This window comes from Danio rerio, chromosome 1 (assembly GCF_052040795.2).
Source record: "Danio rerio strain M-AB ecotype USA chromosome 1, GRCz13ab, whole genome shotgun sequence".
Lineage (NCBI taxonomy): Eukaryota > Metazoa > Chordata > Actinopteri > Cypriniformes > Danionidae > Danio > Danio rerio.
In genome coordinates, this window is record NC_141021.1 from 51,695,356 (window position 1) to 51,710,000 (window position 14,645).

The 14,645-nt window shown below is 36.0% G+C and overlaps 1 protein-coding gene across 1 annotated transcript; it reads right to left on the bottom strand.

The window, feature by feature from the left end:
• Positions 1–10,938: 10,938 nt before the first annotated feature.
• cxcl18b (chemokine (C-X-C motif) ligand 18b) lies at positions 10,939–14,129 on the bottom strand. Its single transcript, NM_001115060.1, is given in 4 exon segments — positions 10,939–11,174; positions 11,834–11,932; positions 13,756–13,882; positions 14,027–14,129. Coding segments are annotated over 4 exon segments (345 nt in total). The 5' UTR covers positions 14,094–14,129; the 3' UTR covers positions 10,939–11,122.
• Between the last annotated feature and the right edge of the window lie 516 nt (positions 14,130–14,645).

Here is a 14,645-nt window from a genome sequence, read left to right on the forward strand (position 1 = left end):
TAATGTTGGTTAATGCATTTATTAGCATGCACAAACACTTTGTTAACGTTAGGTTATTTAATAAAAAAAAATGTTATTCATATTAACTCATGTTGCATTAACTACTGTTAACAAGCACATTTTTGGATTTTAATAATGCATTAGTAAATGCTGAACTTTGATTAATAAATGCTTCACTAACATTAACCAACTTTAAATAATTTATTCAATACATAACTAATGAACCATCATTCTAAAGTGTTACTGGTATTCCAAAATCAAGCAGCTATAACTCAGTTTACTGTGCTTTGCTGGTATCCTGCAGTGTGGCTAAAGACCTTTTCAAAGCAGTAGTTTGACTGCGCTTGAACTGCTTTCTTTCATGAGAATCCTGAAGCTTGACAGACCTGAGTCTCAAAGCCTCTCCCTGACGTTAGTTCTGTGTGTCTGTGACCGCCACATCAGAGCTCACTTTAACCATTAAAACCACAGTCGTTCGCTTGGAGATGAGTCAGACTGAGGTGTCCAGCATTCACTCAGATCCAGTCAGCTGATGGATGGAGTGTGTTTTAGTTAAAGTCCAGCATTATTTATAGTCGTCCCGCCGCTCCGCAATGAAAAAAGCCTTTTTGAACCGCGCCACATGAATATTGCATACATGTGGATGTTATGTTTACAGGTTCCTTTGTTCTGACAGGAACATCAGCAACAACTGGGCTGTTTTTTCAGACATTTGCAGATCTAACAAACAGCTTGTTGGACCGCACAGATGCATTTGACAAAGTCTGAGCAGGAGAAACATTTAGCAGAACTTGTAGAAGATATACGTCAAGCATCATATGGGGGAAATATTGAACATATGGTTTAGCTGCATATGATAAACTATACGAAAAAAAACATATATATATGTATGTATGTATGTATATATATATATATATATATATATATATATATATATATATATATATATATATATATATATATATATATATATATATATATATATATATATATATATATAATTTTTCTTTTCTTTTTAAATATTTCCCAAATTTCCTCATGGGAAAATTTTCACAGTATGTCTAATAATATTTTCTCTTCTGGAGAAAGTCTTATTTGTTTTTTTTCGGCTAGAATAAAAGCAGTTTTTAATTTTTTAAAACCCATTTTAAGGTCAAAATTATTAGCCCCTTTAAGCAAAATTTGTTCGATAGTCTACAGAGGAAACCAACAATATACAATACCTTGCCTAATTACCCTAACCTGCCCAGTTAACCTAATTAACCTAGTTACACCTTTAATTGTCACTTTAGGCTGAATAAAAGTGTCTTGAAAAATATCTAGTCAAATATTTTTACTGTCATCATGACAAAGATAAAAGAAATCAGTTATTAGAAATGAATTATTAAATTATTAAATTATTATTATGTTTAGAAATGTGTTGAAAAAGTATATAATATATAATAATATAGGAAGCTTTACAATATTATATTTGTGCATATACATTATATTAATCAGTTTTAAAGCCAAATCTGGAACTTATCTAACAAAATAACTTACGATAATGGTATGATATGGAAAAATATTTAATTACATTTTTTAATTCAGGCTCATTCTGATTATGTACCCCTTTAAAAAATTTTGGAGAGCGCCAAATACGTCCCAGGAGCTGTTTTTTTTTTTTTTTTTTTTTTTTTTGCAGTTTTTTGCAGTTTTTTGTTTTCGTGAACCCACCAGAGGCAGCTGTGTGTTGATATTTTTCAAAGAGCAAACATCACGAGAAAGAAAAAATATATTCCATGTCGCCAGGGGTGCTTGCTGTACTTTACTTGTTTGTCTTTGTTGTTCCTGTCAAATATGTCGGTTTTTAGTTTTCTATTCATATATTGGATATTAAAACTCCTGCGCGGATACATTGATAGGAACGTATAGGAGGTCTTAAAGGAGTGACTCGAGTGGATTGACTAACAAAAAACTGTTTGTCGTGTCATGGCTAATTCTGACTAGCTGAGTGGCGCAAGGAGTTTCGAATACGTTTATGGACAATATGCAGCGATATAGCAGGTTGGAGATTTTGGAGTTGTGGAGGACTGTCATCCACCAGATTTGGGATGGATTTACCTGAGGAAAATAATATGATAATGATATGAATGAGATGATAATAATATGGCGTTATATCAACCCAGGCTCATTTTGAAAATGTACTGCTATATATACTTATGGAGAGCGTCAAAGACGTCCCAGGAGCTAGTTTTTTTGCAGTTTTTATTTTCAAGAATCCACCAGAGGTCACCGTTTGCGCTTTTTGGGATCTCAAATTTCTCTCACGAGTGCCATTCGCACCTGCTGTTCTAGCGTAAATCTACCAGAGGCCACTGCTAACTGCCTAACTGGCTGAAGGACTGACTGATCGATAAACTGACTCACCCTCCTCCTTCCCTAAACCCAACCAATAATGTTTTCAAAAGCACTGATTGACCTGCTCATCTACTTTCCCTTAACCCAACCGACCAGTGTTTCCAAAAGCAATCCAGTAAAAGAAAAGCCCTCGCCTTATTTTTACCACGTTTTCAGATTTTACCACATTCTCACCCTGTTATTTACTTGTTTATTTTATTTTTGGTTTTTGTCTTACTTGCTTTCTGGAAATATTCTTTGCCAGACTTGATCCCCATCATCGTGGTCAACTCCTTTCTGCGTTTTAAATCTGCCAAAGTACATGGTGAGCTACTGGACAAACTGGTAACAGAAGAAAAGCTGTCTGAGGTAAGCAGTCAGCTGGGAGGCACGGAAAGGAACAACGTCATGTGGCCCCGTAGCGTTAGTTTTAAAGACGAAATGCAGCCATATGAACTTCTGGCTACATAATTTGCAATCTCCAGAAATGTATATAGGGCTTTGTTTTCAGAAAGAGCCTATGTTGCAACATATAGATAATTACAAGCTATCTAAAGACTAATCTTTGGTATGCCGAAAATTATATGAACAAATTATATAATCAGTCAAAATATCTAAATATTTACATGTACTACATTTTCTTATTTTAGTAATGGATATGTCATATAAGGGTTCTCTACTGGTATAATAATAATAAATATATATTTTTAATAAAAATATAAATGTTTTTGAGTCTTAAATTTTCACCTGATCTACAGTCTAACACAAAAGTCTCCAGGTGTTGTTTCAGCACAGTGTGCTAAAAGTCACTTCAGATTAAAGCCTCTGCCAAGTAAGCACAGTTTTTAATATACCGTCATTGAATTTGAGTAATCGGGTCAGTCTTAGTTAAAATATGGAAACTGTCCCCGGTGGCGTGTTCAGGGGTGCTATTACTTTTTTTGAAAGAGATTTCGTGTCACACCGCCAGTGCCAATCCATTGCTGGAATTGCAGATTGCCCTTTTGAACAATTGAATTGAGTCAGAAAGAGGAATGACTGCTTTCTTATTTATATATCTATTTTATTTTTGAGAGTGATATTTGATATTTTTGTAGACAAAAGAAGGACCACCTCAGGAAGGAGGATTTTTCATTACAGATCAGAGTGAAAAACACAATGCTCTGTGACTGAAGACTGGCAGCTTCAGCTTTAACTCTCCCATGTGGAAGTTTGCAGAAATCTGGACTGAACAGACAGACACACACTGCAGTTTAAAGTGATTCTGAGTGTTGAGGGTCATGCTGAGAGCTCCACTCATGAAAGACAGCTTTGATATGTTATGCCTCTTTTCCCAACATGCTTATGAGTGAATGAAAGCAGACAGGAAGTTACACTTCACTGCGGATCAGTAAAAGAAATGATCTATCTTTCTGTCTACCTGTCCATCTATCTATCTATCTATCTATCTATCTATCTATCTATCTATCTATCTATCTATCTATCTATCTATCTATCTATCTATCTATCTATCTATCTATCTATCTATCTATCATTTCTAGCTATCCATCCATCCATCCTTTATTTTTATCTATCTATCTATCTATCTATCTATCTATCTATCTATCTATCTGTCTGTCTGTCTGTCTGTCTGTCTGTCTGTCTGTCTGTCTGTCTGTCTGTCTGTCTATCTATCTATCTATCTATCTATCTATCTATCATTTCTAGCTATCCATCCATCCATCCTTTATTTTTATCTATCTATCTATCTATCTATCTATCTATCTATCTATCTGTCTGTCTGTCTGTCTGTCTGTCTGTCTGTCTGTCTGTCTGTCTGTCTGTCTGTCTGTCTGTCTGTCTGTCTGTCTGTCTGTCTGTCTGTCTATCTATCTATCTATCTATCTAACTGTCTGTCTGTCTGTCTGTCTGTCTGTCTGTCTGTCTGTCTGCCCGCCCGTCCGTCCGTCCGTCCGTCCGTCCGTCCGTCTGTCCATGTCATATATCCATCCCTACATCCATCCATCCATATCATCAGTCCAATTGTTTGTCTGTCATCCATCCCTCCATCTATCCATCCATCTTTCCATCCATCCATCCATCCTTCTATTCTTCTATCCTTCTATCTATCTATCTATCTATCTATCTATCTATCTATCTATCTATCTATCTATCTATCTATCTATCTATCTATCTATCTATCTATCTATCTATCTATCTATCTGTCTGTCTGTCTGTCTGTCTGTCTGTCTATCTGTCTGTATTTATCATCCATCCGTCCATATCATCCATCTATATCGTCCATCCATCTATACATCCATTCATATCATTAATCCGATTGTCTGTCATCTTTCCCTACGTCCTTCCATATCATCCATCCGTCTGTCTGTCTTTCTATCATCCATCTGTCCCTCCGTATTATTTGTCTAATTGTTTGTCTGTCATCAATCCTTCCGTCCATGCATATTATCCAGCCATCCGTCCGTCCGTCTGTCTATCCATCCATCCATCTATCAGTCCATCCATCTGTCCGTCCATCCATCCATCTCATCTGTTCATCCATTTATTATCTAATTATCTGTCCGTCCATCTATTTATCTGTCTCATCTAACTATTCATCCATCCATCTGTCTATTTACATCATCAACTATCCATCTATCTATCCATCTATTGCATTGCTGCATTATCTTTCTAAAACCTAGCAATACAATTACTTTCTTTTCTGCTAAGATAATTTAATTATTTGTTTGCCTGTTTATTGATTTTTCGACTTTATTCTTGACAATTAAGCACCACATCAGTTCATCACTGAAATGTGCCAAAGCTCTTTGTTCTTATAATTAGAGTTTTGTATGTCGTGCGTCAGAGTTTTTGTCATTCGTTAAATATGCTTCACAAAAACTGAACTACAGATGGGACAACATTTGAAATGATAAAACTGTTTCACTATCTATCTATCTGGCTCTTTATGCTTTTATTACCTATGTAAAACACAATGTAGATTGTAAAAGTGTTATAAAAATAAAGACAACTAAGCAGTGAGCTCCAATTTTAGGATCAAAATGTTGTCAAAATGTGTCATATCTCCTATAAACAATAATATATATCTCATTTTCATTTAGTTTAACTTAATCTATTAAAATAAATAAAAGTAAAACAAAATTGTGTGAGCAAAAATGTTATTTAAATAACAGTAATAAAACATTTAATATTACTACTACTTCTACTACTAATAATAATAATATTAATAATAATAACAACATAATTACAAAATAAAAATACTAAAAATTCAAATTACTGTAAAAACAATGTATTATTATTATTATTATTATTAATAATAATAATAATAATAATAATAATAATAATGACAAAAACACAAAATAAAAAAGCTATGATTTCAAATGAACTAAACTGAAAATATAAAAATACAAACATACCGTTAATGCATGCTACGCTAGTATCTCATTAATACTACAGTATATAGTTGACCTCTCTGTGTTTTGAGTTCAGGCCCAAACCTTAATTTTGCTGTCTCTCTAATAAGGTTGTCTCTAGATAAGATTGTCACGAAACAGAAAGAAAAACAAAGCATTAACTGGCTGACAGTGTGGAAATTTGAGGAGCTGTTCTTCTCCTCTTCACTCGCTCTTAGTTAAAGCCCAAGAAGAGCTCTGATTTCCCTTGAGAAGAGTGAAAGAACACACACACAGGCACACACGCAGTTTCACTCGCATACACGCACACACTCTGACACTCTCTCTCTCTCACACACATAAACACACACACACATTCACTTGCAAAGCTATCTTTATGGGAACTTCCCATGAACGTTATGATGTATATACTGTGCAAACTGTATTCTATCCCCCTACCCTTAAACCCACCCCTTTCTAGAAACAATTAGCATTTTTACATATACTCAAATATTATACTCATACTATACTCTAACTATACGTTGTTTGATTTATTAGCAATTTTCTTCATAGGGACCAAAAATGTCCATAGAAGATCAAAGTGTACTGGTTTTGCTATACTTGTGGGGACATTTGGTCCGCACAAGTTAAGAAATTCAAGGTAAAACACACACATAATTACTGCCACACACACCCTTCAGTAAATTTATGTCTTCAGTGCGTGATGGTACATATTAGTGACAATAAATAAAGTGAACTATGGATTCATTAGCCCAGGGGTTTTCAAAGTGTGAGGCGCGCCTCCCCTGGGGGGCGCCAGAGCATGTCAGGGGAGGCGCGGGAAAAATATAATATAATAAAAATATAATTATTAAGTTTAATTATTATATGTATTTTTTATTATATTTAAACGTTTTAATTAAACAAAGCAAAAAAAAAATAAAAATAATACGTCAAATATAAGAAAACCTTTTTTACCCAGAAGGCCATAGCTGTGAATTCGCTTCTGTTTGGCAAGCCCGCCAATACAGGTATATGCCTGCTAATACAATGGGTCGGTTTCTGAGACCCCCCGATTCAAAGCTGTAATGAAGTTCACGAACCTTTGGCCGCCGGGAAGAAGGAGGCGGAGAACCGAAGCAGTTTTAAAGTGATTTATTAATGACAGTGACGGCAGCTCCGTCTAAACCAAAACAAACGGACAACAGATCCTCACGGAGACTGCCGTCAAACTGAAAGCAAAAGTAAAATATGTCCGGGTCCGGTCCTCTCTCGGCTTCCTCTGCCTTTGTTTCTCCTTTTATGATCCAGAGCTCCTTCTGTGGGATCTGAGGCAGGTGCGAACCGCAGGTGTATCCACTTAAGCCTGATTTATACTTCTGCGTCAGGTGACCGGCGTAACCCACGGCGCAGGCAACGCGCGTGGCTGTGCATTTATACTTCTGCGCGCTGTCTCTGTCGGTCTGCATTAACAGTTCTGAAACGCTAGTTGGCAGTGAGGTGTAAATGTTCCTCTGTGTCGAGTTTCTTCGCTACTTTTTTGCCTTTCCTAAACACTTCCGGGATGTACAAGTGGCTCAAACTCGCTCATTTTGAGGCAGGAACCGGCGGACGTGCAACAACTTTAACTATGAGGTAAACACAAAACAAAACTTTCCATCCGGAGCTCTTTCACGGGACTTCACACTTGTAAACAATCGCTCGCGCGGCTCTCGGTCCCGCCCAGACTCGTCAGCGCTACCAAGCCGACCAATCACAGAGCTTACGCTACGCGTCGTTGCGACGTGTAGTTACATTTTTTGAGAAGTGCACGTCAGTGACGGCGGTGGCCACGGCGAAGGGCTATGCGTCAGCGCCGTAGCATACGCCGACTTTTGACGCACAAGTATAAATCAGCCTTTACGCGGTGGCCTCACTCCGTTCCCACGGCGCTCGGCCACGCCCCCTCGTCACAAAAGCCTTCAAGTTCAGGGCTTAAACCCAAAAGACAACGATATGATGATCAGTATTTGAGTTTAGGATTTACGTGGACAGGACCAGCTGATGAACCACAACCTTTATGTGTGGTTTGTCAAAATATTTTGGCTAATGACAGCATGAGACCCGCTAAACTTCCACTGTTTTGACTGGGATGGACAGTTCTTGGAACTGTTCTATTCATATTGAACCATCATCCTAGTTTTAAAAACGTTATATTAAAATACTTGTTATTACTCTGTAAATAATTGCACTTTAATGCAAATGATGATAAAAGTGAGTTAAAAGTCTGGCATCTGTCTGTGTCTTTATATATACTGTATATATATATATGTGTGTGTGTCAAGTGCGTGTGTGTGTGTGTGTGTGTGTGTGTGTGTGTGTGTGTGTGTGTGTGCGTGCGTGCGTGCGTGTTTGGGAGGAGGGGGGCGCCAATGGATAAGTTGTGTCAAAAGGGAGGCCCACTGTCTTAGACTTTGAAAAACCCTGCATTAGCCGTTTTCCTCATGGGGTTCAATATCTAAAGAAGATTAAAATGTACTGGTTTTACTATACTTGTGGGGACATTTGGTCCACACACTGTGCGAAATTTAAGGTAAACACACACATATTTACTGCCACACACACCCTTCAATTATGTCTTCAGTGCATGATGGCGTTTACCACAGTACAAAGTGACAATAATTGAAGTGAATTTATAGTACTAACCATACTTCATTTGTGTAATTTATTAGCCGTTTTTCTTATGTGGACCAAAAAAATGTTCATAGAAGATATAAACGTACTGGTTTTGCTATACTTGTGGGGACATTTGGTCCACACAATGTGAGAAATACAAGGTAAACACACATATTTACTGCCACACACACCCTTCAGTCAAGTTTATGTCTTCAATGCATGACGCCATTTACCACAGTATTGACAATAAATGAGGTGAATAATATGTATTTATTTGCCGTTTTCCTTATGAGGACCAAAAAAAAAACAATGTTCATAGAAGATCAAAATGTACTGGTTTTGCTATACTTCGGGGGACATTTGGTCCACACAATGTGAGAAATACAAGGTAAACACACATATTTAATGCCACACACACCCTTCAGTCAAGTTTATGTCTTCAATGCATGACGCCATTTACCACAGTATTGACAATAAATGAGGTGAATAATATGTATTTATTTGCCGTTTTCCTTATGAGGACCAAAAAAAAACAATGTTCATAGAAGATCAAAATGTACTGGTTTTGCTATACTTCGGGGGACATTTGGTCCACACATTGTGAAAAATACAAGGTAAACACACACATATTTACTGCCACACACACCCTTCAGTCAAGTTTATGTCCTCCATGCATGATGCTGTTTACCAGTATAAAGTGACAATAAATAAAGTGAATTATTATGGCGTAACCAAGTTTTAGTGTTACTCTGTAAACACTTCATATAAAAAAATAACTAACGCTGACACTAATGAATGAATTCATTGTTTTTTCATTCCCTCATGAAAAAAAGCTCTATGCAGAAGATTAACTGCACAAAAGACTTCTCATAAAGGATTGGCTTAGTGGTTAAAGTTCTCTACTGGAGGCCAGAAATGTCTAGCGGGAACAAAACCCTTAAATAAATGTCTCTAAAGATTTTTTTTTTCATTCTTTAGACTTTGAAGCGTGCTTTCATAGGCGTTGAAGCATAATTTTATTTTCGTACATGGCCAGTAGATGGAGCTCAACATCTACAGAAATAAAACTCCACCAATGTTTAAAACCTGCTCAGTGCTGCTGAGTTCCTATGCAATAATTCATAATTAAGAAATCACTGTTAAAATGCTGGCAAATGTTGTCCCTGTCATGAGAAACAGGGAGAATCCAGCTGCGAGTTAAGAAGAGTTTAATGAAGTGCAACAGTGATAACAAGTCTTAAAGTGCTCAAAAAGGATAGAGAGACTTAGCAGTATGTCCAGAAACAGAGAGCTTCCATAGGTCCAAATGAACAGTCTAGACCAGGGGTGGGCAAACTCGGTCCTGGAGGGCTGGTGTCCTGCACAGTTTAGCTCCTACTCTAATCACACACAGCTGCTTATAGATTTCTAGAGATCTTGAAGACTCTGATTAGCATGTTCAGGTGTGTTTGATTAGTGTTGCAGCTAAACTATGCAGGACACCGGCCCTCCAGGACCGAGTTTGCCCACCCCTGGTCTAGACTATAGAAAAAACCTGGACATTACTCAGAAAAGAACATGAAAACAACAATGGACTGATAGCTAGCAGTGTAACTAGACTGTTTATGCCCAAACTCGTGGTGGGCTGGTGTCCTGCATAGTTGGCTCCAACTTTCACACCTACCTAGAACTTTCTATCCTTAAAAAGAGCTTGATTTGTTGGTTCAGGTGTTGAATTGGGGTTGGAACTAAAATATACAGGACACCAGCCCTCCAGGACTGAATGAGTTTGGACATTCCTGGTTTATATAGCTGCAAAACAGGCATCAGCTGAAGCCCGCTGATTAGGTCAGCTGATCAGAACGCACAGTAACGTTAGCATAAAAAGGTAATCTCACACACCCAGGGGCAATGCTAGGTGGGGAAGTTTGGATGATTCTAAGGGCCTACGCAGTTTTGGAGCCGCCAGAGATATTATAAGGGGTCTTTACTTTTGTCCGTAACAACTCCCGGTTTTCACTTTCACCCAAGATGCTTGGGACCACCCCCCCAAACCTCAAATGAGGAAAATATTAGGTATTTATTACATTATTATAATGTAAAAATAAATATGCAGAATACCTTGAAATTTGGTTTTATGCAATTTATTACAAAACAGTACAAAATAACATTGTTAAAAAAATTGTCATAAAAAATTTCATAACATGTTCAGATGGGTTAATGAATCCCTCAAAATATAACATCAAAATAGTTTTTTCGTGTAACAAACAGTATAATAAACAATAAATAAGCTTATTTAAATACAGTTCTTTAAATACTGTGTGGCGTAATGATATACATTCAGTGTTTCACTATTTACTACATTTTTTAAGGTAAGTGGTTGCAAATAAATATATATGATCTGAATTTAAACACAACTTAAGTTGATCATAATTTTTTTGTTTAAAATCAGCCCATACAAACTGTTTGCAAACACCCTATAAAACTGAGTAAATTTAATGAATCATTTTGTTTGTCAGTGTACAGCGAGCGAATCCTAATCCAGATCACCGGGAACATCTGTTTGTTGCAGATCCTGGCAGTGATCCGGGTGTTTTCAGGTCTTCGGCTGCATGAGGCCCTGGCTCAGACTCCCTGGACTCTGATTGGCCGGTACTGGGTCATGTGACATGGCAGAATTCCCCCCAGAATTCCCACTCTTGACCTCCTGTGCTCTCTTTTCATTGCCAACAGACAGACATCTTCAGCGAGTCGGTGTTATTTATGTTTAACCTGACGTAAGTGGAAGAGAATACACTCAGATTAATATAACGACACATGCTATAAACATTATTAAAAGAACTGAAAGCAAATTTCACTCTAAAGATGCAGCTTTTTTACCCAAATTTGGCCAATCACTGGGTTACCGTTGGGTTAATGATAACAAATACTCAATAATATTAGCTGCAAATCCAATTGACACATCTATAGTAATAAAAAAAAAGTGATTTTACACAGTAAAAATTGTTGTTGCTCTAATTTTTTTAGTTGAATCAAATTAAGTTGTCACAACTAACATCGATCAAACTGACTAAACATATAAAGTAAACTTTGTATGACTCAAAAATGCAGTTTAAACCTGATTAACTTATCACTATAAGTTAAAGTAACATAAAAACATTTGTTGTCATGACTTTTCATTTTGTTTTTTACAGCGTTCCAATGTTTACCATCAAAAAGTTGCTGTTTTTATACCGAAACCTGTCTAAATTATGTTTAAAAGTGTCATAAAATATGAATCCAGCATTTTTATAGTATATTTTTTGATGCTTAATGTTACTAAACATCTTGGGATCTCAAGCATAGGTGTGCCAGTTGGATTTGTGGCAAATATAATCTAGTATAGTTTATTATTACAGAGAAAGCAAGAGACTTGATGAAAATGTATGTACCTTGTCCAGCAGTTCTGCAGTAATTGGCCCTGCTGTTTTTGTGGATTCAAGCAGAGCTGGCCGGATGCTGTTGTTTTGTTCTCGGGTTTTTGAGTCAGTCTGAAATAAAATAAAAATGAAAATTAACTTCCATATCAACAAAATGTATAGCATTCTGTGTGCCTACTGTGCAATAGAGTGAAAAGCAAAGTCATTAGGCAAAAACCTTTCTTAAGTGTATTGATCAGCGTAATTGGACTTATTTTTGCGATTTGAAATACCTAAAGAAAAACTTAAAATATAATTAATCTACTATTTAGAGGCAAATCTGATTAAGTAAAGATTGTTCAGAGTACACATAACATACAGAAAGTACAGACCCATAAACCGTGACAGTGCCTACACAAGTTGATTAAGTTAACTTTGTTTTAATTTAAAGTTTTAACTTTGCCCCAAAAATGCAAATACATAAATATAAATAATTAAGTCGTTCGAAGATGCAGCAAAATTATTTTTTGAGGAAAATATAAGGGATATGGAAAACAAATATGCAACTAAATACTATTTAGAGACAACTCTGATTAAGTTAAGATTGTTTAGAGTTAAACCTGTGAAAATTATTAAAATAATTTTCACTCAGAAAGTCATTGATTGCAGATTTAGGTATAAAAATAAAAAATAAATGACAATAGTTGACTCTAAGAAATGCCCAAACCCAAATTAGGTAAAATATGGACAAACCCAAACACTGAGTTGAATTCGGTCCTATAAATGTAACCCAGCGGGTGATTTAGTCTGTATTGCACTCAGAATTGGATATATTATGATATACTAATGAACTAAGTTTTAAAAATTAAGTCAAGAAAATATCTTGGACAGGCTTGATTTGATTTTTTTTTCAATTGGATAATAAATTAACCCAGCATTTTAAGAGTGTAGGAAACAAAAATAGCATACTCTTGTATGCTATACAAACACCCTTATATACATTTTTTCCCAATTGTCCTTCTGCACTGAAGTTGGTTTGCAAGTCATGTTGCTTTACAGTTAAACACGTTTTATTTTTAGGATATTTCAGATGTAGAGCAAGACCTGTGCATTGGGTGTGATCTATAAAGTTGATTTAAGTTATTTTGTATTCTCTTACATTTAAAAAAAAATAGTATTTTCATTTATTGTATATTAGTAGCACTTGAAATAACAGATAACACTACTATAGTACCGGCAGCTCATGTCTTGGTTCTTGTACTATTGTCTTTTACATGACCAACCAAGTCAGTGTATCATTTCAAATAAAAGACTGAGATCAAGGCCTCACAATGCAATTTGGAAGCATAAATAAACTGAAAGCACGCCGGAATCACAAACAATTCTTACAGCACAACTATACTTTTGGCAATACTGTATATTCTGTTAAAAAACATCTCTAAATAAGCAGTTTTCCATATTTTGTAATGCATGTTTTTATTTTTTCCCTGTTTATTTATGCTTTTTAATTGCATTATGAGATCTTACTCTTTTTTTTTCCAACAACTTTGAACCTTGAAAATTATGAAAAAGTGACTTTTATTAACATTTTTAATAGTTTAAAGTGATATGTTGTCAGTGTTGATGCTACAAAAACCTTATAATAAACTGTCAAGACTTTTTCAGTCATTTTACACACTTATCCCACTCTATATATCATTTCTGAAACATTATATTATTTTAAACTACTAAATGCCAAGAAAAGTCACTTTGCTAAACTGCAGAGTTCAATTTTCAACATCAAAAGTCGACAGAGCAGAGATCAAAATCCCATAATGCAATTCACAACCATAAATAAACAAAAAAACACTCTAAATAAACAAAAAAAAAACTTAAGTAACAGATGTTTTTATGCATAAATAACTATAAACCTTCATACCCTTATTCTTTGTATATTTTGACATATTGACACTTACATAATTTCAACTTTGTCGCAGTTTGGTCTTTTAGGGGTGATATAAAACTCCTTAATGGTGTCCCTGCGAGCACGATTCACGAGAGATGACTCTTCACACTGGCACCGGTCAGGTATTTTAGCCAGAACTGTAATGGAATAACAGAGAAAGATTAGAATGCATGTCTCTAATACAAAAAAAAAAAAAAAAAGCTCTCTGTTTAATGTTAATAACTTGTCTTAAACTTTGCCTATAGCATGCACACTTTTAGAAGATATATTGAGTGTCTTACCTTCTCCCTGCTGGACGTAAACTACCGCAAGCAGCAGCAGAAGAAGCGCTTTGGGTGTGAATGCCATAATTGCTGCAAACTATATGTAGGAAATGCTGCGGTGGTGAATGAAGTGCTGCTTGAGTGAAAGTGTGAGGAGTGAAGCTTCTGCTCTGGGTTTTATAGGACTCCAGAGGGATTCCCAGGCCAGCAGAATTTCCCAGCAGTCACATGGTCTCACTACACTGGAATTTCCAAAAAGTCTGCCTGTCGGAGAAGGGAGCGAGTGAGTGAGTGAGTAAAAGAGAGAGGGGGAGAGGGGGGAGAAAGTGATTGAAAAAAAGAGAAAGTGCTGAATGAAAAGTTACAAGGAAATGCAGGATACATTATGCTGACGCACAGGAGCACATCATGACTTTTAAAGTGAGGTTTGACTAAATGATTGATTACATGTTTGTAGAATGTCTCTCTGTTTAGCAAATAATATAACGCGTGTGTGTTATCCTGCTAGGAGTTTATTTTGCTGTGCAGGCTATGTACTTATCATAATAATATATTTACTGGGTAATAACTAGGATTAGTCATTAACCAGGGTACTAGTTGTTACTTGTTGTAACCGTTAACCCACCCTTGAATCTAA